Source organism: Lycium barbarum, chromosome 2, assembly GCF_019175385.1.
Source record: "Lycium barbarum isolate Lr01 chromosome 2, ASM1917538v2, whole genome shotgun sequence".
Lineage (NCBI taxonomy): Eukaryota > Viridiplantae > Streptophyta > Magnoliopsida > Solanales > Solanaceae > Lycium > Lycium barbarum.
Genome location: NC_083338.1, coordinates 115,010,050 through 115,035,955, shown reverse-complemented (window position 1 = coordinate 115,035,955; position 25,906 = coordinate 115,010,050). Strand labels below are relative to the sequence as shown.

The 25,906-nt window shown below is 39.1% G+C and overlaps 1 protein-coding gene and 1 long non-coding RNA gene across 5 annotated transcripts; one reads left to right on the top strand and one right to left on the bottom strand.

Annotated features, from left to right (window-relative positions):
• Positions 1–1,484: 1,484 nt before the first annotated feature.
• LOC132626834 (acyl-CoA-binding domain-containing protein 4) lies at positions 1,485–18,743 on the bottom strand. Of its 4 annotated transcripts, XM_060341841.1 has the most exons (17): positions 18,413–18,743; positions 17,994–18,084; positions 13,464–13,527; positions 13,237–13,389; positions 13,077–13,154; positions 12,389–12,493; positions 10,616–10,682; positions 10,468–10,529; positions 9,967–10,106; positions 9,719–9,845; positions 9,508–9,622; positions 9,238–9,326; positions 7,914–7,997; positions 7,450–7,785; positions 6,143–6,661; positions 5,981–6,040; positions 1,485–1,808 (listed from the first exon to the last, which is right to left on the bottom strand). In XM_060341841.1, exons 2-17 carry the CDS (start codon positions 18,029–18,031, stop codon positions 1,728–1,730), a joined length of 2,118 nt encoding a protein of 705 aa, XP_060197824.1. In that variant the 5' UTR covers positions 18,032–18,084; positions 18,413–18,743; the 3' UTR covers positions 1,485–1,727. The 4 variants fall into 4 exon arrangements, with proteins under 4 accessions (XP_060197824.1, XP_060197825.1, XP_060197823.1 ...); XM_060341842.1 differs by lacking the exons at positions 17,994–18,084; positions 18,413–18,743 and adding an exon at positions 14,459–14,913 and having other exon boundaries at positions 10,009–10,106; XM_060341840.1 differs by lacking the exons at positions 17,994–18,084; positions 18,413–18,743 and adding an exon at positions 14,459–14,908.
• LOC132626836 (uncharacterized) lies at positions 15,038–17,533 on the top strand. The gene is made up of 3 exons (XR_009577652.1): positions 15,038–15,627; positions 16,437–16,484; positions 17,255–17,533. It is a non-coding gene; the product is annotated as an uncharacterized LOC132626836 (long non-coding RNA).
• Positions 18,744–25,906: the final 7,163 nt, after the last annotated feature.

Below are 25,906 nucleotides of genomic sequence, written 5' to 3'. Positions count from 1 at the left end.
CTTATCCTAATCTACTCTTCTCATAAACTCAATTCGATCACTAGTCATGGAATTCTCCTGAAATGCTCACTGTGTGTGCATTCTTCATTTCAGGTATGTTGATGCACTGATCTGACTTAATTCTAGTTGTGATGATGAAGATTGATTATAGTTAATTAGTTATTTTAGCTGAGTTTATGTAAAAGACTTATTCCTTGAAGTAGCTGGCATTTTAACTAGATTTGGTTGCTGAATTGTTGTTAAGACTGTTTGAAACTGAGATTAATTGAATTGTGACTGGGTTGAGCTGAGTTAAATTGTTAAGAACATTACAATTCCTTAACATCCTTTGATCATTATATTCGCATTTGGTGCAATTTTAACCATAGAATCATGAGCTTTAAATGCATACCATCACCACCGAGCCAAGTCCTCTTCTTTCAAATGGTAGTCTGTTGAACATTGGGATTAAGCTAATGGGCCAACCCCACTAGTACGGGAATTGTAAGACATTTTTTTGCGCGGATTGCCTTCTGTTGGGTTAAAGTTTGTCCCTCATATTTGTGATCTTTAAATTTTGCCCCTCATATTTCTGGTCTTTAAGTTTTGCCCTTTGCTTGAAAAGGTAGGCAATACCTGAGGTTCTAAGTTCGAACCCCCGCTCAGGCATATAATAAAAAAATAATTTCGCAAGGCAAGGCTAGGGCGTGTATGCCGGAATTTCGCCAACAATCCGACATGCACGCCCTCTTAAGGAGAAACTAAAGTTATGCCGGATCCGGCATAACTAAAGTCTGCCCCATAAGACAGAACTTTTTCTTAAGGCATAGTTTAGTTATGTCTTATGGGACAGACTTTTAGTTAAGGCATAACCAAAATTATGCCTCATAAATCAGAACTTTTCCTTAAAGCATAGACTTTGCCTTATAAAGCAAACTTTTAGTTATGCCTTAAGGAAAAGTTCCGCCTTATGGGGCATACTTTTAGTTATGTCTTATGGGGCACACTTTTAGTTAAGGCATAACTAAAAGTATGCCCTATAAAGCAGAACTTTTCCTTAAGGCATAACTAAAAATTTGCTTTGAAAAGTAAAAAACAAAAAAAAAATGTCTCAAGGCAAAGTCTACCTCTGCCTCATCCGACAAACTTTTAATTAAGCACAACTAAAAGTCCGCCTGCTGGAGGGGGCAAAGCGAAATTCAAACTCTGCCTTATGAATTTTTTTAAACTTTTGACTGAACAAGGATTCAAACCCGAAACCCATGGATTTTAGGCGACGGGCAAAACTTAAAGACCAGTAATTTGAGGTGCAAAATTTAAAGACCAACCCAAAAGAAGGGCAATTTGCGAATTGCCCATTGTAAGATGCTTGTTAGGTTTGATTCCAGCTCCAAAGGCATTGGACGACTCTTTAGGTTCACGATATTTAGATATATTGGCCATGATTTTTCTGTAATAAGTGAGGTTGCTAGTCCTTAAATAGAAAAAAGATCTCCTTGGTCATATTTGGTCTACGACTTGATATGAAATATAGTACAATAGGAATTGCAGCCAATGTACAACATTGTAGTATGCAATGTACAAAATTTAGTTAGTCGAGTGAACTATGTTGCAGGCTTAAGCAATCTGGATAGTTGGCGTTTCATTCTTTCCTAAAACGAGCCAATACAGATAATTAACAATTGAAACCTAAAATATATGTACATAATCTTATCGCAACTAATATACAAAATGCCATGCTGTATATTCTAAACGTGGAAAGGCTTCCGAGGTGTTGGAGATCGATTCTCCAGTGACTGCAATCTTTGTTTTAAATGGAAAACTTCAACCTGCAAACCCAAAGGAAATACCCTGATTAAGTACAATGTCAACAACAACAACATACCCAGTTGAATCTCACAGTGTGCGGTCTGGGGAGGGGTAAATGTACGCAGGCCTTACCCCCACCTTGGCAGGGAGACTGTTTCCGAAAGACCCTCGACTCAAAAGAAAACAAGAAAAGGGGAGAAAAGTCAGATACCGACAAGCAAATCAAAGCAATGCGAAAATGAAAAAAAACAAAGGTAAAGAAGTCATGATAAAACAGCATGGAGAGACAAGACCCAACACATAAAAGCAGGAAACATAGGGCAATAAAAAGTAGAGCAAAGCTACGCCTACTAGTGCGACAGAAAAGCGAGACTACCTACTAGCCTTCTACCCTAATCTGAGCCCTCCACAACCTCCTATCTAAGATCATATTCTCGGTAATCTGAAACAGCGCCAAGTCCTGCCTAATCACCTCTCCCCAATATTTCTTTGGCCTTCCTCTACCTCTCCTAAAACCGTCCAAAGCCAACCTCTCACACCTCCGCACTGGGGCATCTATGCCTCTCCTCTTCACATGCCCAAACCATCTCAACCTCGCTTCCCGCATCTTGTCCTCCACCGATGCCACTCCCACCTTGTCCCTGATGTCCTCATTCCTGATCCTATCTCTCCTAGTGTGCCCACACATCCACCGCAGCATTCTCATTTCCGCGACTTTCATCTTCTGCACGTGAGAGTTCTTGATTGGCCAACACTCTGCCCCGTACAACAGAGTCGGTCTAACCACCACTTTGTAGAACTTGCCCTTAAGTTTTGGTGGCACTTTCTTGTCACACAGCACTCCGGAAGCGAGTCTCCATTTCAACCATCCTGCACCAATACGATGTGTGACATCATCGTCAATATCCCCATTTTCTTGTAAAATAGACCCAAGATACTTGAAACTTCCTTTCTTTTGAATGACCTGGGTACCAAGCTTCACTTCCACGTCAGCCTCCTGAGGTACACCACTGAACCTGCACTCCAAGTACTCTGTTTTGGTCCTACTCAACTCGAATCCTTTAGACTCTAACGTTCGTCTCCAATCCTCTAGCTTAGAGTTGACTCTGCTGCGAGTCTCGTCTATCAAGACTATGTCATCCGCGAACAACATACACCATGGCACCTCACCTTAAATTTGTCGCGTCAATCCATCCATCACTAAGGCAAATAGAAATGGGCTAAGGACTGATCCCTGATGCAAACCCATCAGAACTGGGAAATGCTCCGAGTCTCCTCCTATAGTCCTCACTCTGGTCTTGGCTCCATGATACATGTCCTTGATCGCTCTAATGTACGCCACAGGTACACCTTTAGCCTCCATGCATCTCCACAGAACCTCTCTTGGCACTTTATCGTAAGCTTTCTCTAGGTCGATGAATACTATGTGCAAGTCCCTTTTCCGCTCCCTATACTGCTCCACCAATCTCCTAACAATATGAATGGCTTCAGTAGTAGAACGCCCCGGCATGAATCCGAACTGGTTCTCTGAAATAGACACGTCTCTCCTCACCCTCATCTCTACCACCCTTTCCCACACTTTCATAGTGTGGCTTAGCAGCTTGATACTTTTATAGTTGTTACAGCTTTGAATGTCGCCTTTGTTCTTGTACAAAGGGATCATTGTACTCCACCTCCATTCTTCGAGCATCTTCGCCGTCTTGAAAATGACATTAAACAACCCAGTCAGCCACTCCAAGCCTGCCCTTCCTGCACTCTTCCAAAATTCCACAGGAATCTCGTCAGGTCCGATCGCTCTTCCCCTGCACATCCTACGGACAGCACCCTTATCGCAATGCCTCTCAGAGTACTCCAAATCTCCCAACACAAAGTCTCTATTCCCTTCTTCGTTCAAGAGTTTATAGAAGTACGACTGCCATCTCCGTCTAATGAGAGCTTCCTCCACCAACACTTTGCCATCCTCGTCCTTGATGCACTTCACTTGATCCAGGTCGCGTGCCTTCCTCTCTCTGGCCTTGGCAAGCCTGAATAACTTCTTATCCCCGCCTCTGTCCTCTAGTTCTGCATAAAGGCGTTCAAACGCCGCCGTTTTCGCTGCCAACTTCGCCTCCTTTCTCGCCATCTTATACTTTACCCTATTCGTCCGCTTCTCTTCGTCATCCTTGTTGTCTACCAGCTTCGCATATGCCTGCTTCTTTGCTTCCACTTTACCTTGGACTTCCCCATTCCACCACCAATCCCCTCAGTGCCTACCACGGCGACCTCTTGAGACTCCTAGAACCTCTCTAGCTGCTTCTCTAATGCAACTGGACGTCTTATCCCACATACTGCTCGCATCTCCCCTGCTCTCCCACGCCCCCAAATCCATCAACTTCTCCCCTAATTCTTGGGCACTAGACAAAGTCAAACTCCCCCACCTGATCCTCGGCCGGTCATCGGCGACCCTCTTCTTCTTCTTTCTCTTGATCTCCAAATCCATCACCAATAGCTTATGTTGGGTCATAAGATTCTCACTCGGAATGACCTTGCAGTCTTTACAAAGGCCTTTATCATCCTTTCTAAGGAGCAAAAAGTCTATCTGAGTCGCAGCCACCGAGCTACGAAAGGTTACCAAGTACTCCTTTTTAGGAAAACTCGAGTTAGCTACCACCAAGCCAAAAGCCCTAGCGAAATCCAGGAGTGAGACTCCTCCTCCGTTCCTGTCTCCGAAGCCAAAACCCCCATGCACATCATCATAACCCCTCGAAACAGACCCAATGTGTCCATTGAAATCTCCTCCTACGAATAACTTCTCAGTAAGCGGTATACCTCCCACCACTTCATCCAAATCCTCCCAAAAACGCCTCTTAACCTCCTCGTCCAAGCCCACTTGTGGCGCATAAGCACTAATAATGTTCAGGGTGAACCCTCCAACGACCAACTTAATCGTCATCATCCTGTCATTAACCCTTCTAACCTCGACCACCTTATCCCTTAGCTCACTATCAACTAAGATGCCAACCCCATTCCTGTCTCCCGACTTACCCCAGAACCAAAGCTTATACCCGTCCACCTCCTTAGCTTTAGGTCCTACCCACTTCGTCTCTTGGACGCAAGCAATATTAATCATCCTCTTCTTAAGAATCTTAACTAGCTCTATAGACTTTCCCGTTAAAGTCCCAATGTTCCAAGACCCTACTCTTAACCTAGAAGCTCCCTTAACCCCCCCCCTCCTAGCCCCCGTCCCTGACCGAGAACATGACCCTAGTCTACCATCTCTCACTAAAGCCACTAAAGCAAATAAACACTAGTCAAAGGTTTATCCAAGACAAATAGAGGTCAATACTAAAGCACAAGTTAAGCTAAAGGCAACAAAGTGAAACAAATATACAATAAAGTAAAGCAGGCAAAATTTGAAAGGCTAAATGGATACTGCCCACTTAAGGTACCAGCTCCAGGTAAAAAGAACTTGTTCACTGCCGAAAATTCCAGTTCACGCCGGAAAATACTGTTCACCGCCAAGAATCACTGTTCGCCGCTGTATTCTGCCGGATACTTGTGTACCTGCGCAGACCTGACAGGAAACCTATTGGGGGAGGATTTCCTGGTGCAGGGTAGAGGAGGAAAGAGAAAGGAAAAAAAGAGGAGAGGAGAGGAAGATCTAGCCGGCCGGAAAACGTGCCGCCGGTGGTTGTCGGTGTCAGCGACAGAGGAGAGGACGGATAGAGTGGGGGGGGGGGGGAGTAGATCTTACCGTTGGAAAGGGTGAGTAGAGGAGAGAGAGAGAAGAGAGCAGATCACAACTGTGACCCACTGAACAGTATAAACAAATATGCAAAAAACGACAAGGATCTATTTGCTGTTTGCAAGTGTATCTTAAGTACAATGTCAAGGTTTGTAAAGCAACCTCTTGGAATAAGAGGAAGAAGCAACATCAAGCATAAAACAAATGAATCTCTCCATTATCTACTTACAATGTAATCGTGACAAGTTACGTGATTGAAAGAGAGCTAATAGATTCCTAAGTTATCTAAGATGGTCATGTGGCCAAAATATGCATAAAGCAATTATACATAGGGATAAACCAATTGTATAACATGGGTGGTAAATCTCAAATCCCCACCCCAGAATAAGAAATAAAAGATGAATAATGTTTAAATAATATGTTGCTTATGATTTCCTTTATAATCTAATCTTATGCTTGTGATCATACCTGCAACTGGAAAGCTCTTGCCCTTTCTCCAGCAAGGACTCCCCTTGTTGTATGCAGTTCCTGCATTCGATATCGTAGACATCAAACTTAATAAGAGTGGGCTGAAAAGTTGGCCACAGACATGCTAGGAATGGATAAACCAATAGAAACCGCTTTCTGTACCTTCTGTGTATCATCCATAACTGCTTTGAGGAAAGCCACATCATGCTCAAGCCTGACATTATCAGAGTGGACGATGTTGGATAAACTGTTAGCCTCTTCCTGGGCCAATTCAACACTAGCTAGCTTTTCTTTAAGCAACTCCATCTCCTTTACAGCGTCAGCCATCTTTTTTTCCATGTCCTGTTTACTTTTCAGAGCAGAAGTTAGTTTTTTCTCTGCTTCTTCATGGCCAGCCAATGCAGCTTCCAGCTGTCCTTCTAGAATTCCGTTCTTCCTCATTAGGGCAGAAATTTTTGCTTCATACTGCTGACAAGCACCTGATGAAGCTAGTAATCCAGCTTTATAATCACCTTCTTGGGAGACAAAATCATCAGTGTCTTGAAAAAAGTTTCCACTTGCTTGTCCGTGATGAGTAGACAAATGTCCAGATTCAGAGATAGTAGACATCTCCTCAGCCATAATTTTACGTCCACTGCTGCTTGTTTTGATTCCTATGTCAAGTTGTTTTGCTTCTTGTTCCTTAGATTGAAAATGAATGAAACATCAGTTTAACTGAGAAAAACAAAGTATACTTCAGAACTTAACATCACTTGATCCTAAAGTATAAATCTATCTGATTGTTGTATTGTCGAGCACAGTAAATTAAAAAAAAAAATTACTAGCAGCAAAAACAGCAACAATTAAATAGAAAAGACAAGCTATAAAACCTCCTGAAAACACACCTCACACGGGAAATCTCAATGTTCAACAGATAACATATTATAATAAGTACAGTCTGGTGCACAAAGCATCCCGCGTTAGCTGGGTCTGGGGAAGGGCCGCACCCCAAGGGGTGTGATGTAGACAGCCTACCAAGAAAGAACATATTTCCATAAAGAAAGAACTAGGATATTCGGGGACTTAGACCAAATTGATCAAAGGGCAGCCCGGTGCATGAATCGTGCGTTCACGCAGGGTCCAGGGAAGGCCGCACTTCAAGGGGGTGTAATGTAGGCAGCCTACCCTCACGGAATGCGTCAATGACTGATTCCACGGCTTGAACCTCTGACCTATAGGTCACACAAAGACAATTTTACCGTTGCTCCAAGGCTCCCCTTCCAAAGTACAAATTGACCAATTAGTCCAAATTCGTTTCCTATCTAATTCACCCAATAATTCATCTCAATCTTAACCAGTGTCCTATTTCATGGCCCTGTCCATAGAAAATGCAAATACAAAACATTTGATAGGTTATATGTACTCATCCATCGACTTAGGGGACATGAGTTTGTGAAGAGTGAAATACTAGAATAGTTGCTATAGTTTACCTGTGAAGGACTTTCATCGCCCGAAGTCTTGGTCATCTTTGCACCAGCGTTTTCGTCATTGGAAAATTGCTTGCGAAGTGAGACATTACCAGACACAGAACTAGGATCAATGAGTAAAGACTCTGACAATGATTTTCTACCAGAGCCATGATGCTCAACCGCAGAGGCTAGATTCTGTCTCGCTATAGAATCCACATGAGAGGTAGAATTAATTTGCTGAGAAGCAGGCCCAGTGGATGTCAAACGATTCCCAGATAGCAAGTTCCCAGCAGCTTTACTTAAGCTTGATCTGCGACCCATTGACAATTCATTTTTTTCCATACTGAGTACCTCAATCTGTAAAAGAAAGATGAAATGAGGCAAAGCAAATACTTTGTACATGAGAAATTTGTTTATAAGAATATGATATGTCAACGCAAGCTAGTAGATGATTATGGAGCAAATGTTTCTGGTTTTCATGTTACCTCATTTGATGGATCTTTCTTGAAACCGCCAAAAGCCACAAGAAAATCCCTTTCCTTATGCTGCACAAGGACGAGGCTGAATCCCTGGCATTCATAAAATTGTTGAAGCATACTTACATGAACCATCAAATGGTCAAATTTATGTAGCCGCAATCTAGAGCAAGAGCATGTAATTTTGTCCAAGTACAGGTTCAAACACCAGATCGTATGTGCACTTTATAGTAGACCACACGACTAAGTCCTTAACTACCTTTTGCTTTAGAAAAGTTTTCCATAAGCAATAAAAGTTGACGCTTCAAATTTTTTTTTATTTTTGCCATAAAATAATATAACAAAAACCAAAGTATTCTCCCATTTTTTCTTCAAACACTAACCAAGTCCAAATACATTTTTTGATAACCGAGAAATCCCCGAGGGCCAGCCCGCACGGTTCGGAGCTCGGTGGATATCCCCTCTGCCCTTCTCCACTTACCACGCTTTTCTCTGCAGTAGGGTTTGAAAACCAGGGCATGCACCTAACCCACACCTCGAGCGCTGGCTTTTACCACTAGAACAAAGCTTTGGGGGCAAGTCTAAACACATAATTTTCAAAATCATTTCCAAAAATTAGACAAAAACAGAATTGGAATTGTAGCTAGTCATAGGTGGATATATTCTGAAGGCAGAGGGTGCGGCGGTGGTGGGTTGCACCCAGCCCACAATTCGAGTTTATATATAGTTGAAAAGTTATGGAAAATACATCTTCATACTTAATCCAAACATATGGTAAAAGAAAAATAGTGAGTGCAATGATTTTTCGCGCATTTTGAACCACCCACGAGGTCTAGTGGTTGAAACTCCAGATTGCACCACTTACATGCAGGTTCCAATTCCTCTAAAGGCCCTTCCTCTTCTATCTTCTCCTGCCCCACTCTTCTATGATTCTATCTTCTCTTGTTCACTGTCTATGGACTACTCTCAAAAACTAGGGACTTGGGTGGTGCTAAAATTATACTTTCTTTTTCTATGAATACAAGAAAGTAATATTTTTTGTGATGAAAATATGCAACAGAGCTAATTATATATTCAATGATATTTGCATAAATTATACTAGTTATACTTTCACATGCAAAACAAAGCATGGCAAGATCTCTGCTAAGGTCCGGAATTATCAGGTACTAGAGAATAAAAATTATGAGTTGACTGACGTAAAAAATTCAAAGATAGCACTAGCACATGAACATATACTGTGAGTTGCCTGGCATAAACGTTGATAGGCATAATGTCAAAAGGCATAAGCATGTATTATAATTGTGAGACAGTGAAAAGAAAAACTGAACTGAACCTTGTTGGTTGTGATAGAAGAAGCTGGTGAAGCAACAGCAACAGACCATTCAAGTTTTATAACATCAAATATTAGAGTCTCAGCATGTCCTGAAGGAACAAAGTATAGTTAAATACTAAGAATGGAAACAAAGGGAAGAAGGAGAAGAATAATTTCAAAAAATCTGAAAGCCCAAGAAGAAAATAGGTTCCTATTAAATGAATTTCTTTGTTGAGTGTATATCGATGGCGATGAAGTAGAAGGCTGCAGTTATTAGCTACTAAGACATACTTCTTTTCCTGCTACCACCCCCAGCAATATACCATTTAGTTCCACAGAGCACTCCACAACAACCAGCTCTAGGTGAAGGATGGAATCCACGTATTTTAATTCTTGACCACGCCATCTGAGGTGAACATGAATATCCAGCATTAGAATGTTGCATATAAACAAAATTTGCATTCATTCAGGGAAGGACAGCTTATGATTTTATTCCACAAACCGTCTCAAAGTCAAGAGTGTATAAGTCATTTAACGTCCTGGACTTCGATGATCCACCAAAAATCAGGAGCAACTTATCATCATAGAGGGCAGACACATGGTTTGATCTTGGAGATGGACCTGTTCCCCTGCATGCATGTGGAAGAAATCAAGAAATAAACCTGATAATGCCACCATCCGGTAAAGTTAATGGCCCAAGGAGCAGAAACATTCGTAATGATATAAATGATGTATCCCTTAGCAACTCACGTGCAATGAAGCGGCAGCCATGTCAGGGATTTAAGATCAAACCTATGCATATCATTTAGCTTCCTCCTCTTCGCGTCTTCACCCCCAAATAATATCAAAACTGAGCTTGCTCTAAGGACAGTATGACCACTACGCGCAACCTGTCGATTGAGTTGAGCAGTTAAAAAGAAACAAAAAAATTGACGAATTGCACCTCAGCTATCACACAACAAGCTGAAGCGAAATTTTTATATTTTCCTCCCATTTTCCTTTCATATTTAAGAATATGATAATTAAATTACCTCATAAAAGGAGACAGGTTATACATACTTCACCAGACAAGTTAGACATGGTGCACAAAACAAGATATTAACTATTACTTTCTTTTAGATAATGGATACACGGGAGTCTGCTTTATATCGTGTTAGGTGTTAAACTGAGTAATCACTTACTATGAAGTGAATACCACAAAGGAAAAAGGGCATGCACAATCAGATCGCACAGGAGGACTAGAAGCTTTACCGGAACGTCTCCTTTCGCTTCCAGAAGTGACCAGCATTCAGTTTCAATGTCAAATGCCCAGACTGCAACAGACAATTTCAGAAGAAGTATATTGTGGAAAGCACAGTTGGATTAGATAGAAACACTGTAAAATTAGCAGAAAATCAACCTGAGATTTTGTCACTTGCAGGGTCAGTTTTTCCTCCAACCATAAGAATCTTTTTCCCCCATTGAACCTGTGTAATAATAGGCAAATTTTATGATGAATAGTACTCCAATATGATATATTTCACACCACAAAAGGATATATAAATCAGATTAACCAATTGAATTATAGCATCATAAAAGCAAACCTCAGTGCTATCATAAAAGTACTCCCTCCGTCCCATCTTATGTGAAGGCATTAGACTGGGCACGAAGATTAAGAATGAAAGAAAGACTTTTGAAACTTGTGGTCTAAAACAACCATAGATATTTGTGTGGTTATAAATCATTTCAGTAAGGCTAAAATGGGAAGTTTAAAGTTAAATTATTACTAAATATAGAAAGGTGTCATTCTTGTTGGGACTGACTAAGGAAAGAGTATCACATAAATTGAGACAGAGGGAGCAAAACACAAGTAGTGGACCTGTACATAAACATATATTTCTCTTCTTCATCTGAAGTCAATTACTGATATCAAATATCATTGCGATTGGGAGTTAGACAGTTCAGACAATATTCATGTAGATATTCTTCAAACATCCAATAAACTCCCTTCTTTCCAATTCCATTTTGTTTGCTCTAAAGCTATTTCAATCCATTCCATAAAAGATGATTTTTTCCTAAAATAGAAAATCAACAATTTACACCCCCCCTCCACATCTTCCAATTATAATAATTATTATTCTTTTCAGAAAGTTGGTTTCCCAGCCAGCTTTGGCTCACCAACTAATCTATCAGGCAGCCTACTACATGAATATTGGGGACTCACACTGCGTGTCGTAGTTGGTCAGAACCTGAGATCCCCAAGTTTGTCATTCCCATACCTCAATCACTCAAACATCCCTTTGGAAATTATTTGCCATCTATTATTTTGATATCTTTCTACCCAAAGTTCAAACTCAAGCATAGTAACTTATCCAGACTTTCTTCTGTTAATCTCCGTGACACATCAACCATATTCTATGTTACTCGGACTCTTCACTTTCGGTGCCGCACCCGTGTCGACACGACATGGGTGTGGGATCCGTACCCGATTTGGTCAACCGATTTTGGATACTCTAACCAAAATCGACGTAGAAATTCTGGATAGATTCAATGATTTCTTTAATCCAAACTAAAGCTAAGGTGAAATTGAAGAAAATGGAATACCTTGTATATAAAAATTTCTATGTCACTCTGTTTCCTTTTATCTCCTTTAGGGATTCTCCTCTTGATCAATATTTTTTCCTTAATTTTTCCACATAATATTCCATAATTTAGGTTTTATAACTCTATTTTTAGATATTCGAATTTTTTTAGCCGAATCCCCGCACCCGTATCCATAACTGGATCCGTATCCCCGAATCTTAAAATTTAGATCATGAAGGATCCGATATCTAGATCCGCACCCGTATCGGACACCCGCACCCGAGTCCGAGTAACTTAGACCATATTAACTAAAATAGGACAGAGGAAATATTGCACAGACAACATTTTTAAAAGTGAGCTTCAGTTTTTTACCTTTGTGGAATTCATAGATAAATGACATCTTCATGTAGGAAGTTTTTCAAATTTCTTTAACTAGATGTTAGCTAGGTAAATGTTTCCATTAGCAGGTTTCTCAAAACCTATAAACTCTTTCTTGAAAGAGACATATCACAAAGACATGGTGCATCTCTATATCTGTTACAATTTCTTGACAAGCAAAATCCAAAAGGAAAGCAACAAAATAGACAAGAAAAATTGGAGTAAAGGTTACCAAAGCATGGCCCTTGCATGCTGGGATTTTTAGAGGAAGACTGGTGGGCGAGAGGTAGAGCTTTGATGAAGCTGTTGTCCAGGAAAAGCTATCAAAATTTAGCACCTGAAATGAAAATGAACGCATGCCACTGGTATCAAGTATGCCACCTACAAAGCAAGTTGCACGACACTAATGATTGAAACTTGTCTCAGTTACAATCTAATTATTTCCCATTTTTCAAAGATCAATACAACTCAGAAATTTTCTTCTGACTTAAAAGGTCAGAAAAAAAAGAAGGAAAAGAACGGATTCCATGGTTTTACAAATCCCTCCGCGAACCAAGACGAAGAAGCTTCTTCTGACTTGTTGGGCACAAACATTAACGTCATATCTCTGTCTATTTACGTGTGTTAAACTACAAATTTCGTCCATTTATGCGTGTTTCCTTCAAAATCTAATTTCTAAATTCAGCACATCTTCTTTAATATTATTATTTCTTATTTATCAACGGAAAAAAGTTTGATGTTGATCGTTGGTGATAATTAGCCTTCGGATTCCAAAGTGAAATAGGATATTTTGGATTCCAAAATGAAATCGAATATTATCTTGTTTGAAGCACAAAGAAGATCAATATTTCTGTTTATATTTCCAGGTAGGAGTCATCACACTAGAGCTAATGGAACTTCAGGAAACATCACCATTTTACCTGCACATCCTCTAACAACCGGCTACCAGTTTCTCCACCGACAACCACCATCCTGTTCCCAACTACAGCTGCTGCATGCTACTCAGTAAAAGCAAGATGTTAAGTTTTAAAGCATCACAAATTTAATAACATGTGCTATCTTTGACCAGTAGTCAGTTACATTGAAGCGAGGTGTAGGTTTTTCTCCAGTTATAGAAAGAAGCATCCAGTTTTCTGAGCCACCTGAAGCACAATTGTTAAGCTCAGGTGCACCTGATGAGCATTGACAACTCTTTTCTTCTGAATCGTTATTACTGTGAGGAACACCTTCACCCTGTCATTCATAACGAGCTTAAACTTCATGCTTCTCGTATGCAACAGAAGGAAAAGTTGCAATAAAGGTCTTACACTGGAACTGCTAGAACGCTTGGGGTTCCTCATTGGACTTCTAGTTCCTTGAGCTGAGTTCAACCTGAATAAAATAGTGATGAGCTCAGAGGGATAGAACTAGTATATGGTTCAGAAGACGTAGAATTCTGGAACATGCTATGCTATAATGAGGACATTCATATCCTTAAGAAGTCCAGCAACAAATTCATGTGAGAGATGAAAGCCATGAGTACCGATAGAAGGATTTTAGCAACAGTACGCAAGGACTTCATGTTACTGTTATTTATAAGGAATACAACATGCCAAAAATTGTACTAGAGAGTAAGTTACTCGGACTCGGGTGTGGGTGTCCGATACGGTTGCGGATCTAGATGTCGGATCCTTCATGATCTAAATTTTAAGATTCGGGGATACGGATCCAGTTATGGATACGGGTGGGGGGATTCGGCAAAAGAAAATTCAAATATCTAAAAATAGAGTTATAAAACCTAAATATGGAATATTATGTGGAAAACTTGAGGAAAAAATATTGATCAAGAGGAGAATCCCCGAAGGAGATAAAAGGAAACAGAGTGACATAGAAATTTTTATATACAAGGTATTCCATTTTCTTCAATTTCACCTTAGCTTTAGTTTTGATTAAAGAAATCATTGAATCTGTCCAAAATTTCTACGGCGATTTTGGTCAAAGTATCCAAAATCGGTTGACCAGATCGGGTACGGATCCCACATCCACACCCACACCCTCACCCACATCTTGTCGACACGGGTGCGGCACCAAAAGTGAAGAGTCCGAGTAACATAGACTAGAGATCACAATGGCATCTTACACATGAGGATCTGAAATGGGAGCGCAAATGAATCAGATGATTCATCTTAGACAACCCTAACTAGTTTGGGACTTAGGTGTAATGATTGATTGAGCGAAATGACATATTACACAGGGAAAGGATTGCAAAGAAAGCAAAATGATATCTGAAATATGGGAGAATCTTTCAGTAATTCTCTCTTACCTGACATAACTAAAATTAAGTTCAATTTCACCTTCCACAAGTGCTTCATTGATAGAGATCATAAAACTTTTATGATGGGTCAAAATACAAGCCAATAGAGCAAAACTGCTGTTCAGCAATGCCAAGTGCAATAACACATTCAGTACCTGACCTCTTACTGATGCAATTTATAGTTTATGACAAGGGGTGAAAGCTACAGCTCCTAGAAAACGCTCATGGAGACCTCCATCTTATGAGCTAAAGGCAACATTCAGTTGCTAAATTCGAGAATTTTTAAATAATGTACCCAATTGAAACCCAAAATCAGTAGAGCTCTGTTAAACATCTCCAAACTCCGCTATTTTGAGGAGAAAATCCTAAGTCCTTCCGCCACTAGCAACCAATTCTAGAAAACAAGAAGCCTTTTGTCTAGACTATTGTGAATTTGCCAGCAACACCAACCAACCCAGTTAAACTATTAAAAGATAACATGAATAGGTCTTAAACCAAATTAAGCCCCCGTTTGGCCATAAGAATTATTCACTTTATTCCGGAAATTTTTTTCACTTTTTTCCGGAGTCAGCATTTGGCCATGAGAATTCTGAATACAACTTGAAGTTGTATTCCGAAATACCAAAAACTCAAAAATCTTGTTTTTCAAATTTTTTTCACTTTTTTCACTTTTTTACAACTACATTTCACGAAAAACTACAATTTCAAAAACTATGGCCAAACACAACTCAAACTCCAAAATTCCAAAAAAAAAGTGTTTTTTTTTTTTTTGGTATCTGTTACACCTCAGAAGAAAAAAAAATTGAGTCCATGAAATAATTCTGCGGATGAACAGTAACACGGCGAACAGTAGATGCGGATGAACAGTAACACGGGAACAGTAGACGCGGATGAACAGTACTCGGTGAACAGTAAAAATCTGGAAAGTAAAAACCGAAAAATCTGATTTTTTTTCTTCATTTTTACCTCTCTCTCTCACCCTAAACTCTCTCTAAACCCTCCCAAACCCTCCTAAAATCTCTCTAAATTTTTCAAGTTGAAGTCCTCCAAATCAAACCAAGATTTCATCTTAGGAATTGGAAACTAGTTAAGAAAGGATTATAGTATTTGGTGCTTGATGTGTGGTTGATTATTGAAGCTTGGAGCTAGGATTTTAGTTGAGTATTCTGGGCAATAAGGTATGTAATATACTCTATTCTTGTTAATTAAGTTATTCATGGGAGAATTCCCTAGTTTAAAGTGAAGGGAATTATGTTATGAAGTCATAGATTAGTTGGTTGATATGATTGCCTTGAGGGTTGTTTTTTATTGGAACTTTGAGAGATTTCTAGGTGCTTATATTGCTATATGAGGTTGTTGATATTGTTGTTGATGTTGTTCTTGAATTTGGAAGAATAAAGTGTATAATGATATTGTATACAAAGCGTATACCGGGCTGTTTTGTGCCGATACTTGGGGCTGTTTTATGTAATTTTCGTGGCTGTTTTATGACAATATTTTGGGGCTGTTTTATGTAATTTTCGTGGCTGTTTTGTGACAATATTTTGGAGCTGTTTTATGTAATTTTCGTGGTTATTTTGTGACTATATTTTGGAGCTGTTTGGTATAATATTTGTGGTTGTTTTGCGATGATATTTTGGGGACTGTTTTATGGTCGTTATAGACTGTTTTAAGGGCTGGAATATCGGAGGATTGGCTGTAGTTGTTGTTGTTATATTATGGATATACGAAAATAAAGAAGTGTATACAAGCATTGGCATCCGAATGTATATTGGACTGTTTTGGGAGTAATTTAAGAATGGATTTAAGTCTAGTTTGATATGAAATTGTTGGTATTATTGTTGTTGGTATTTTGATTGATGTTTGACTAAGTTGGAATTTCGAGGATTGTTAAGTTTACAGGGGAAATGCTACCCAATTTTCTCTAGAATTTACGACGCGTCCTTATAATCTATTAACTAATGTTAATACAAATTCTCCCGTGAAGGTAACGACGTGACATTGGGGGAGGTCAAGTGAACGATAAACGACAAAGGTATGTGAGGCTAGTCCTTTCTTTCTAATGGCATGAATCCTATAGCATAAGTTCTTTTCCTCTTCATGAGTTCCTATTTTCCGGAAAGCTAGAAGCCTAAGTCCATAAATGTCTATATAAGATAAGAGATAAGAGATATGATATGATGATGCCATATTGATAATGATGCTATTTATTTCTTACACTCACCTTATGTACTAATTCCTTCAAGGTGAGGCAGAATGTCAATAATTGCTCCATAATGAAATCGGGGGATCACGACCTTACGCCACCCCGACAGAGTATAGTTGATCTTGAGTCTTATGCATGTACTATGATAAGCATACTATGATAAACATATTATTACAAGTATTTTTTTTATGAGCATGTCATGATCATATTACACCGCGCCTAGTTGGCCGGGCAGTCACCGCCAAGGCGGGCAGCTATACGGATACACCATGACCTTTTGGCATGGGCAGACACCACTAGTGGGCGGCATGAGATGGTACCCCGGACGCGGGAGGCCTGGACGCGGGCTAATGTTATTGATTATCACACCGTTCCGATATGGACGGGCAACTTGCATATTATGCATATATGAGATTATGATGAGTATGAGTAAGACAGCATGCATTACTTCTTTTATGATTGTCATTCAGGTTTAGATGTTTCATATTGATGTTCACATTATATTAACACTGTCTTTCTTTATTATTTATGTCTCTCATACTCAGTACAATGTTCGTACTGACGTCCATTTTCTTTGGACGTTGTGTTCATGCCCACAGGTAGACAGGGAGGTGAGCTTGGTCCAGACCCTTAATAGCTGTCAGCTGATTGAGAGCACTCCATTGTCCGGAGGTGCTTATGATTCTTCTTTTGGTATATATGCATATTTTGGGCACGACGGAGTCTTGTTCCGTTTTTATGTTTAGTATGTCAGTAGAGGCTCGTAGATACGCAGTGTGGGTCAGATGGTCTCACAAGATGTTATTATTATATATATATTATTTTGATGACTGAGAGGCAAATGTATATAAGTATTTATGTTTCTATATAAAATATGATTTTCCTACAATTCGTGTATAAAATTGGTAAAAGGGCATTAAATGAGTAAGATGAGTATTAGAACGAGTGGTGCTCGGTGGCTAGCCCCGGGTATCCGTCACGGCCCCTAGCTGGGTCGTGACAGTATCTATGGACAAACGGGGCCTAACTAACTTCAACATGTCGATAAGTTCTTAAACTAAGCTACACATACATGTTGTATGTATAATTTTTACCTCATCTAGGTGTGAGTAAAGAAAGACTATTGACTTGCCAAAAGAAAATCTCTTTTGAAATGGAAATATGCACAATCTCTTCTGTAATAAGTTCCAGCATCTCAATCCTAAACAATAATAAGCAATCATTCATGGAAAACTAAGCACACCAGCACAAAACACACATATACACACAAATAGTGCCAAAAATACACACATTTTAGCTACATATACAGTTTCTAGGCATGAATAAGGATATCATTACCTCCCCAGCTTCATTCTCCGTTTCGAGAACCCAAACATTTTGTTAAGCAACAAATACTGCTGCAATACAATCACTCAAACCTTCAAAAAAACTGAAAACAAAGCCACATTATCATCTAAACCACCACTTCACATTTTCATGAAAGAAAAGCTCAGACTTTGAAGCATTTCTAAATACTCCCTCCGTTTCAATTTGTTTGTCTGGTTTTGACTTGACACAATTAAAGAAAGTAATCCAAAGTAAAAACAAAAAAAGAGACTTTGAATCTTGGGTCCTAAACTAAAGACATAAAATGTATCAAAATACCCCCTTTAATCGTGAAAGAAATATTTTTTTTTAAACGAACTAAAAAGGAAAGTAAAACAAACAAATTAAAAAGTAGAAGTAAAAACTCAACCATTATAAGTGCAAAAACTCACCTCCTAAGTGAAAAAATGAATAAAATTAGGTTTTGACAACGCTCATTGAAGCTCACTCTTGGATCATTTACACTGAAAGCAACAAAAAGTATCTCCAAAAATGTGTATACAAACACCTGAATGTGTATCTATAGGATAGGTGTAGAGATACAGAAATATGTATGTCTATAGTTTTGGTGATATTTTTACTGTGAGAGAGAAGTGAGCTGAAAATGACTGTAGGTATACACTTTTGTATCTATAGGTTAAAAAGTAGAGATACATAAATGGTGGATGTATAGGTTGCAGTTGGTAACACTGAGGAAATGTGTTGAAATTGACAAAAGAGAAATGCGCATTTTAGCATTTCTTACTCCACAAAAATATACATGTACACCCTTTCATGTGTATCTACCGAATGTAGGAATACTCCTTCCATCCTAATTTAAGTGTTTTAGTTTGGCTGATAATAAAACTTAAAAAATAAAAAAATATTTTTAAATTTTGTCATTCTAAATTAAATATACAACAATAATAATAATATATCTAATGAAATTTCACAAAATAAGACTTGGGAAAAATTAAAAATATTTATAATATCATTTAAATTTTACGGTTATATTATAAATTTACTAAAAAGCAAGACATTTAAATTGAAACGGAGGGAGTATAAAATTGGGTATGTATAGGTGGGTGATAATATGACTGAGGAGAGAGAAAGTGAGGTGAAAATGACTTGAAGGGCGCATTTTAGCATTTCGTTCGTTTGTGTAAATTTGTCATTACGTGGGATTACGTAAACCATTGCCGTATGAATGCTAAGATGCGCTGTGGGTGTTTAGTGAAGCGTTGTTTGTTTGATATGGGTTTTGGGTAAGAGTGGCATTTATTGCGGGGGAAAGAAGTGGGTCCAGTAGGCCCACTTTTATTATTGGAACTTGTGTCAGAAAGGATAGTTGCTTGAGTTGGGCTGAATGTGGCTACTTCTAGTGGCCCAGCCCAGACTAGTTGGGTCTGTTTACCGAATCTCTTTTTTTTGCGCGGATTGTACTTCATTTGGGGTGATCTTTAATTTTTGTCTTTCAAATTGGTGGCCTTTAATTTTTGCATTTCATCTAATACCATAAAATTATGGGTTCGAGACCTAGATCAGTAAAAAAAAAAAAAAACGCAAGATAGAGTTTTGCAAAATTGTGCCTTCAAAACTTTACCTTAAAGTAGAATTTGCAAAATTCTGTTCATGAAAAACTCTACCTTAAGGTAGAAAATTCTGCCTTAAGGAAGAGTTTTGCCTTCAAAATGGATCAGATTTAGTTGGTATTCGTTATACATTGGCTAAGGAATGGGAAGGACAAACCCTTTGAAATGGCTTCAGTGGATGGAGAACCAAGCAGATCGGTAATCAGATTCAATTGGAGGACCACATTATTCCCGGGAAATAATGCCTTAAGGCTGAATTTTAAAGGCAAAACTCTGCCTTAAGGCAGAACTTACCTTCAGGCTGAAATTCTGCCTTAAGCCAGAGTTTTTCCTTCAAAATTCTGCCTTAAGCCAGAGTTTTGCCTTGCAAATCCAAACTCTACCTTGCGATTTTTTTAAAAATTTTTGACTGAGCGGAGGTTCGAACCCGAAACCAAGGGATTTTTAGTGAAGAGCAAAAATTAAAGACCACTCCCCGGCGAAGGACAATCCTGCAAATTGCCCTTGTCACGACCCAACCCCGTGGGCCGCGACTGGTATCCTAACTGGATACCCATACGTACATACTTAACAGAATTTCGTACCATACAATTTTTTTTTCAAACAGATGTGTACAGAATCAGGCCGATACAGATGCGGCGCGCGCGAACATATACATACCTGAACATACAGAAATTTACAGACAAGCCGATGAGGCTAACATACAGACGGAGTCACAAAATTGTTCGTACTTACCTAAACAGATGAAACCCGTAACCCACACATCTATCTACAGGCCTCTAACAGACATACAGAATCATATGACGGGATAGGGCCCCGCCGTACCCAAAGTTTCCATACATACAGAGTATACATCAGACAGAAGATATATACCAAAAGTATACGCTCCGGATCAAGGGAGCTCTCCAAAACAGCAGAATCAGAACCCTACACTGGCGGCGTATCACCTGGTGCGTCTGTACCTGCGGACATGTAGCGCAGCCCCTGAAGAACCGGGGGTCAGTACGAAAAATGTACCGAGTATGCAAAGCAGAAACATAACAAACATGATCATAGTCTGAACCGGAAGCATATATATATATATATATATATATATATATAGCGGACAGAACCATAAATCGAACGGACGGACGGAATCATAATCCCGACAGACGGACAGAATCATGGTTCAGACAGACCGATAGAATCGTAAACCATACGGACATACGGAATCAGAATCCATACGGACATACAGAATCAGAATCCATACGGACATACAGAATCAGAATCCATGCGGACATACAGAATCAGAATCCATACGGACATACAGAATCAGAATCCATACGGACATACAGAATCAGAATCCATACGGACATACAGACAAAATCGTAATCCAGACGGACGGACAGAAGTATGCCGGACAGAATTATGCATGCAGAGTCATACGGAGTCATACGGAATCATACAGAGTCATACAGAATCATACAGAGGCATGTGCTTGTATAAATGCTGATGGCACATGCATACATACATACAGATCCCGGCCCTGTCTGGGGGCGCGGTAACAGAACCCGACCCTCTTAGTACGGGATGCGGTGGACAGACAGAATCAGATCAGATCAGATCATATGCCATCCTGGCCGCCATCCCCATACACAGATCATAATATCATAATCATACAGATATAACAGATCCCGGCCCGCACACCGAGGGACGCGTTGAACAATGCAGAGAAACATGCACGATAACAGAACCTGGCCCGGGACGCAGTGAAGGAATGCATTGAGACAGCCACGAACAGATTAATGAGAAACCACTTACATATAGACTCACATACAGACTCAATCAGACTGAAGGGTGCCAACGGCGAGCCAAATCAGAGTGTCCAGATAGTATGCATAGTACGCGCCTATATCTTACTTGGGAAGGCACGACAAATTATTATCAGAATCAGATTCTCAGATGTTCAAAAGTCATTTTGTAAGAATTGCATAAAAATAGTCATATCATAACCAAAATAATAATCCAGATGTTTTCTGAGAAAATCGGACAAAACGGAAGTATTTAAAGTTATACAGAAGATATCGGGCCTTGTGGGCCCGCCTCGGACCAACTCGAGGCAACATATGTAAATTACTGATAATAGACCTTATGAGGTCATCCATAATCGTTTGGAAGTGTTCCGACTCCGTTTTAGGGAAGTTTCGTACAAAAATTCACTTTAAAGGCAATTTGTAAGAAAATGGTTTCAATTGTACTGAAGGAATTGGAGCGGTTTTCCGTCTCGAATTCCGAGGAACGGAGTCGTACTTAAGGCTCGCGGCCGAGCCTATCACATCCAGAACATGCCTAAGAATAAAGGGAAATGCTTCACATACCTCGATAGCGCCTTACACTCGCTTGACGTCGACTCCAATTTCGTCCAAAATCTAGAATTGGTCAAGTTTACCATTTGTTAGTTTCAAACTCTTCGATAGTCTAACTTAACACATACTTGCCTACCGAAATTTCGGCAGCATTTCCTCTGTATATAAGACATCCCCGAGACTTAGCTCGGCTCGATTCATTAACACAACAACCCAGAAACAACATCAAAACAACAACAGACATTAAAACACACACTATGGCATCACTAGCCATCGTTTCGGCATAGCTAAACATCTTTCGTTTCAATCTTACGTTTCCAAACCAAACTTGTTATTTTGATATTCATCACCCATCGAAGTCGCTACAACATACGTCGGAGGCATATCATACCATTTTCACAAGATATATATAAGATATGCAAAACATACAAACTTTCCATCAAAGCCACTACTTATCCAATTCTCTTAACCTTCAACATACAAGTTCATTATACATTTCCATCTTCCAAATTCATCAACATTAATCATAATTTGCCTCTTGATACTTTCATTTCCATTTTTACATAAACCGTAACAAAGTTGCATAGTTTCCTACAACAACTTAATAACCACTTTTCCATGACAATAAAGATTGTTATCTTTCCATTCACTTCACCATAACACACTAACAAGAGTAAATTCATATTCCACCACCAATACAATACCACACGGCCACATACAATATTCTCCAACTTCCATTAATTCATTCCACTTTCATTTCTAATACAATTTCCACCATACTACAACTAAATTACAACATGAATTCAAATCATCAAAGACATGTAATATAAGCATACTCACGGCCCAAACACAAGCACTTCCAACACACAAAATTTTCATACTTTTCATTCATTTCCACACACCACAACATATATACATATATTTCATGGCATGAAAATGGTAAAATCCTTACCTTTTCTTTAAGTTTTCCACTTGCTACAAAGTTGTCCTCTTGCCAAACTAATTGTACCAAGTTGTAGAGGACTTTGCACTTAGTAATATTCCCACAAGAATTTGATTTTTAAACCAAGGATTAGGCTCCAAAATTTTTCTTTCTTTTCTTTCTTTTCTCCTCTCTTACCCGAACTCCCCTCTTTCTTTTTCTTTGTTCTTGCTTTGTGTTTTTCTTGAATGTTCTTTGGATATGGATCATTATATAATATTACTTAATTAACTTATGGACTTGGGCCATTTTTCATGACATGGGCGGTTGGGCTCCCTTATTGGGCCTCATTTTATCATCATTTTTTTGAGTCCAAATTGTTGGCTACATATTGTAATCCATAAGGCAAATTTCCAAAATTTCAATTTTGCCCTTGGCCTCCTTTCGTAATTCCACACCATCATATTCATAGCCTACACATTCATACCAAGTAAGGTCCAATTGTGGCCTTATTCATCACAAGTCAATTTATCTTGAATTTTCGAATAAGCAAAAACGTCGGATGTAACAGCCCTTACCGGATTAGTGGAATTGGATGAGAGTCATTTGCACAATTTTCCTTATTCGGGAGTGGTATTTAATTTTTGTTCCTCAAATTGCTGGTATTTAATTTTTGCCCTTCGCCTAAAATATTTCGAAGTTCTGGATTCGAACCTCGGGTCAGTTTTAAAAAAAAAAAATCACAAGGCAAAGTTTTGTTGTAAAATTGAGCCTATTCGGGCAAAGTTATGCCTTAACTTTTGTAGAATTCCAGCAGAGTAAAATTCTTCCTTATTAGGCAAACTTTCCGTGAAGCCTTGCTTTGCGATTTTTTTTTACTGAGCGGGATTCGAACTCAGAACCTCGAAGTATTTTCGGTCACTTTTTTAAGCGAAGGGCAATTAAAGAACAGCAATTTGAGGGATACAAATTTAATACCAGCGCCTTTGAAGGTCAATCCGTGCAAAAAATGGCACAAATTAAAGACCAACCCATTTGAAGGCCACACTATGCAGTTATTTGATGGGCAATTCGCAGAATTGCCCTTCTTTTGGGGTGGTCTTTAAATTTTGCCCCTCATATTTGAAATCTTTAAATTTTGCCCTTCGGCTAAAACCCATGGGTTCCAGGTTCGAACCCACACACAGTCAAAATTGTTTTAAAAAATTCGCAAGGCAGAGTTTAAATTTCGCTATGCCCCCACCGGCATACACTTGTGAAGGAATTACCAAAGTTATGCGGACCCGGCATACTTATGCCTTATGGGCAGACTTGGCATAAGTATGCCGGGTCCGGCATAACTTTGATAATTCCTTCACAAGTTTATGCCGGGTCCGGCATAAAAGTTTATCCATTAAAAGTATGCCCCCACGGGCATAAACTTGTGAAGGAATTACCAAAGTTATGCCGGACCCGGCATACTTATGCCAAGTCTGCCCATAAGGCATGAGTATGCCGGGTCCGACATAAATTTGGTAATTCCTTAACAAGAGTATGCCAGGTCTGGCATACACGCGACCTAAACTTTGCCTTGCAATTTTTTTTTTAATTTATGCTTGAGCGGGGGTTCGAACTCAGAACCTCATGATTTCTGCGTGAACGCTCAAAGTTGCAATGCGAAGGGCAAAAATTAAAGACCAGCAATATGAGGGGCATAATTTAAAAACCACAAATATGAGGGGCATAATTTAAAAACCACAAATATGAGGGGCAAAATTTAAAGACCACCCCAAAAGAAGGGCAATCTGTGCAAAAAAATGTTATTTGATTGAATGAGCATTTTATGATGTTTGGACCTTACTTCATGGGCAACGTTCGACCAGTTTTTTTTATCAAAATCTATTAGGGAAACAACCCATACATACAGTCCAAACATCTAGTTTGCAGCCGATGTAGCACACTGTATCATCGGTGTATAGATAATGTATATATAAGTTGCTCAACATTTTTTTAAATTTTACATATACATCCTTATACACTATATATAATGTATAAATAATGTATATGCTTTGTATAACTATGTATAAACAATGTATTCCCTCGGGGACTCAAGCTTCAGATCCACTGCCAGAAAATCTACTCTAGGAGTAACCAAATCCATCGGCTAGAAATCTTCTCTGCCTCCTTCCAACTCCGAGGTCCCCTCCCACACTTCCTTAGTGAATTTTCAACATATACATAAGATTATGAGCAAAAATATTGAATCGGACTCTACATCTATCCCTGCTAATGTCAAGAAGGGCCAGTTAACTGGAACGCAAAAAGGACGAAACATTAGTCATTTGAGTACTAATATCATCGAGTTCAACGTTGAGGCATTCACAACTAAATTTGTTAATATTAGACTATACAAATGAGTAAAAGTGAATTTTGTGTAGCCAAATGGAATAATGCCTGGAACACCTCTTTATGAGAAATGGATATCTTCTACGGAGTATATACTATAGGCAAAAGGGAAAAGAAATGAAGCTGATAAATAGATGAATCTAAGCTGTCTTAAACCTTATCTCATCACAGATTGGTAAAAGGACGGGATTTATATGGTGCAGATGCTTAAATATTATATTTTGAATATAAAGCCAATGCAAGACAAGAGCATCAAACAAGTTACGTTTTCCAAATGGAGGAGAGGGCTCAAAAAGAAAAGCCAAACAACTCTCGATTCTTAGCGATGTTGATGTCCAGTTGCTGTATGTGGCAGAAATAAGGGTATAATAGGTCAGGGTTTTACAAAACAATCTGGCTATATGGTAATTAAGGAGTAATTGGGCCATTTCTGGTAAGTTAGATGGCGGAACAGACATGGGGCTTAATTTTCCGAAAGCTATTCTGTTTTTCTTTCTGGACAACATTTAAAATTGAAATGTAATCCACTCATATAAAGCAATCCCTTCGGGTCAAAAATATACCTCAACTATCGCTTTTTTTAAAATTTCATACCTAAATTATCAGAAGGTCGAGAAAACTACCTAAACTATCACTATCTAGTTTGCAAAACACACCTGAACT

Excerpts from the sequence above, each read along its gene's own strand:
- LOC132626834 (XM_060341840.1), bottom strand. The coding sequence starts at position 14,520 with ATGATCTCTATCAATGAAGCACTTGTGGAAGGTGAAATTGAACTTAAT. Across the intron at positions 13,155-13,236 it reads AACCTACACCTCGCTTCAAT|CATGCAGCAGCTGTAGTTGG; the intron begins GTAACTGACTAC and ends TTTACTGAGTAG. Across the intron at positions 7,998-9,237 it reads CTTCTATCACAACCAACAAG|GGATTCAGCCTCGTCCTTGT; the intron begins GTTCAGTTCAGT and ends TATGAATGCCAG.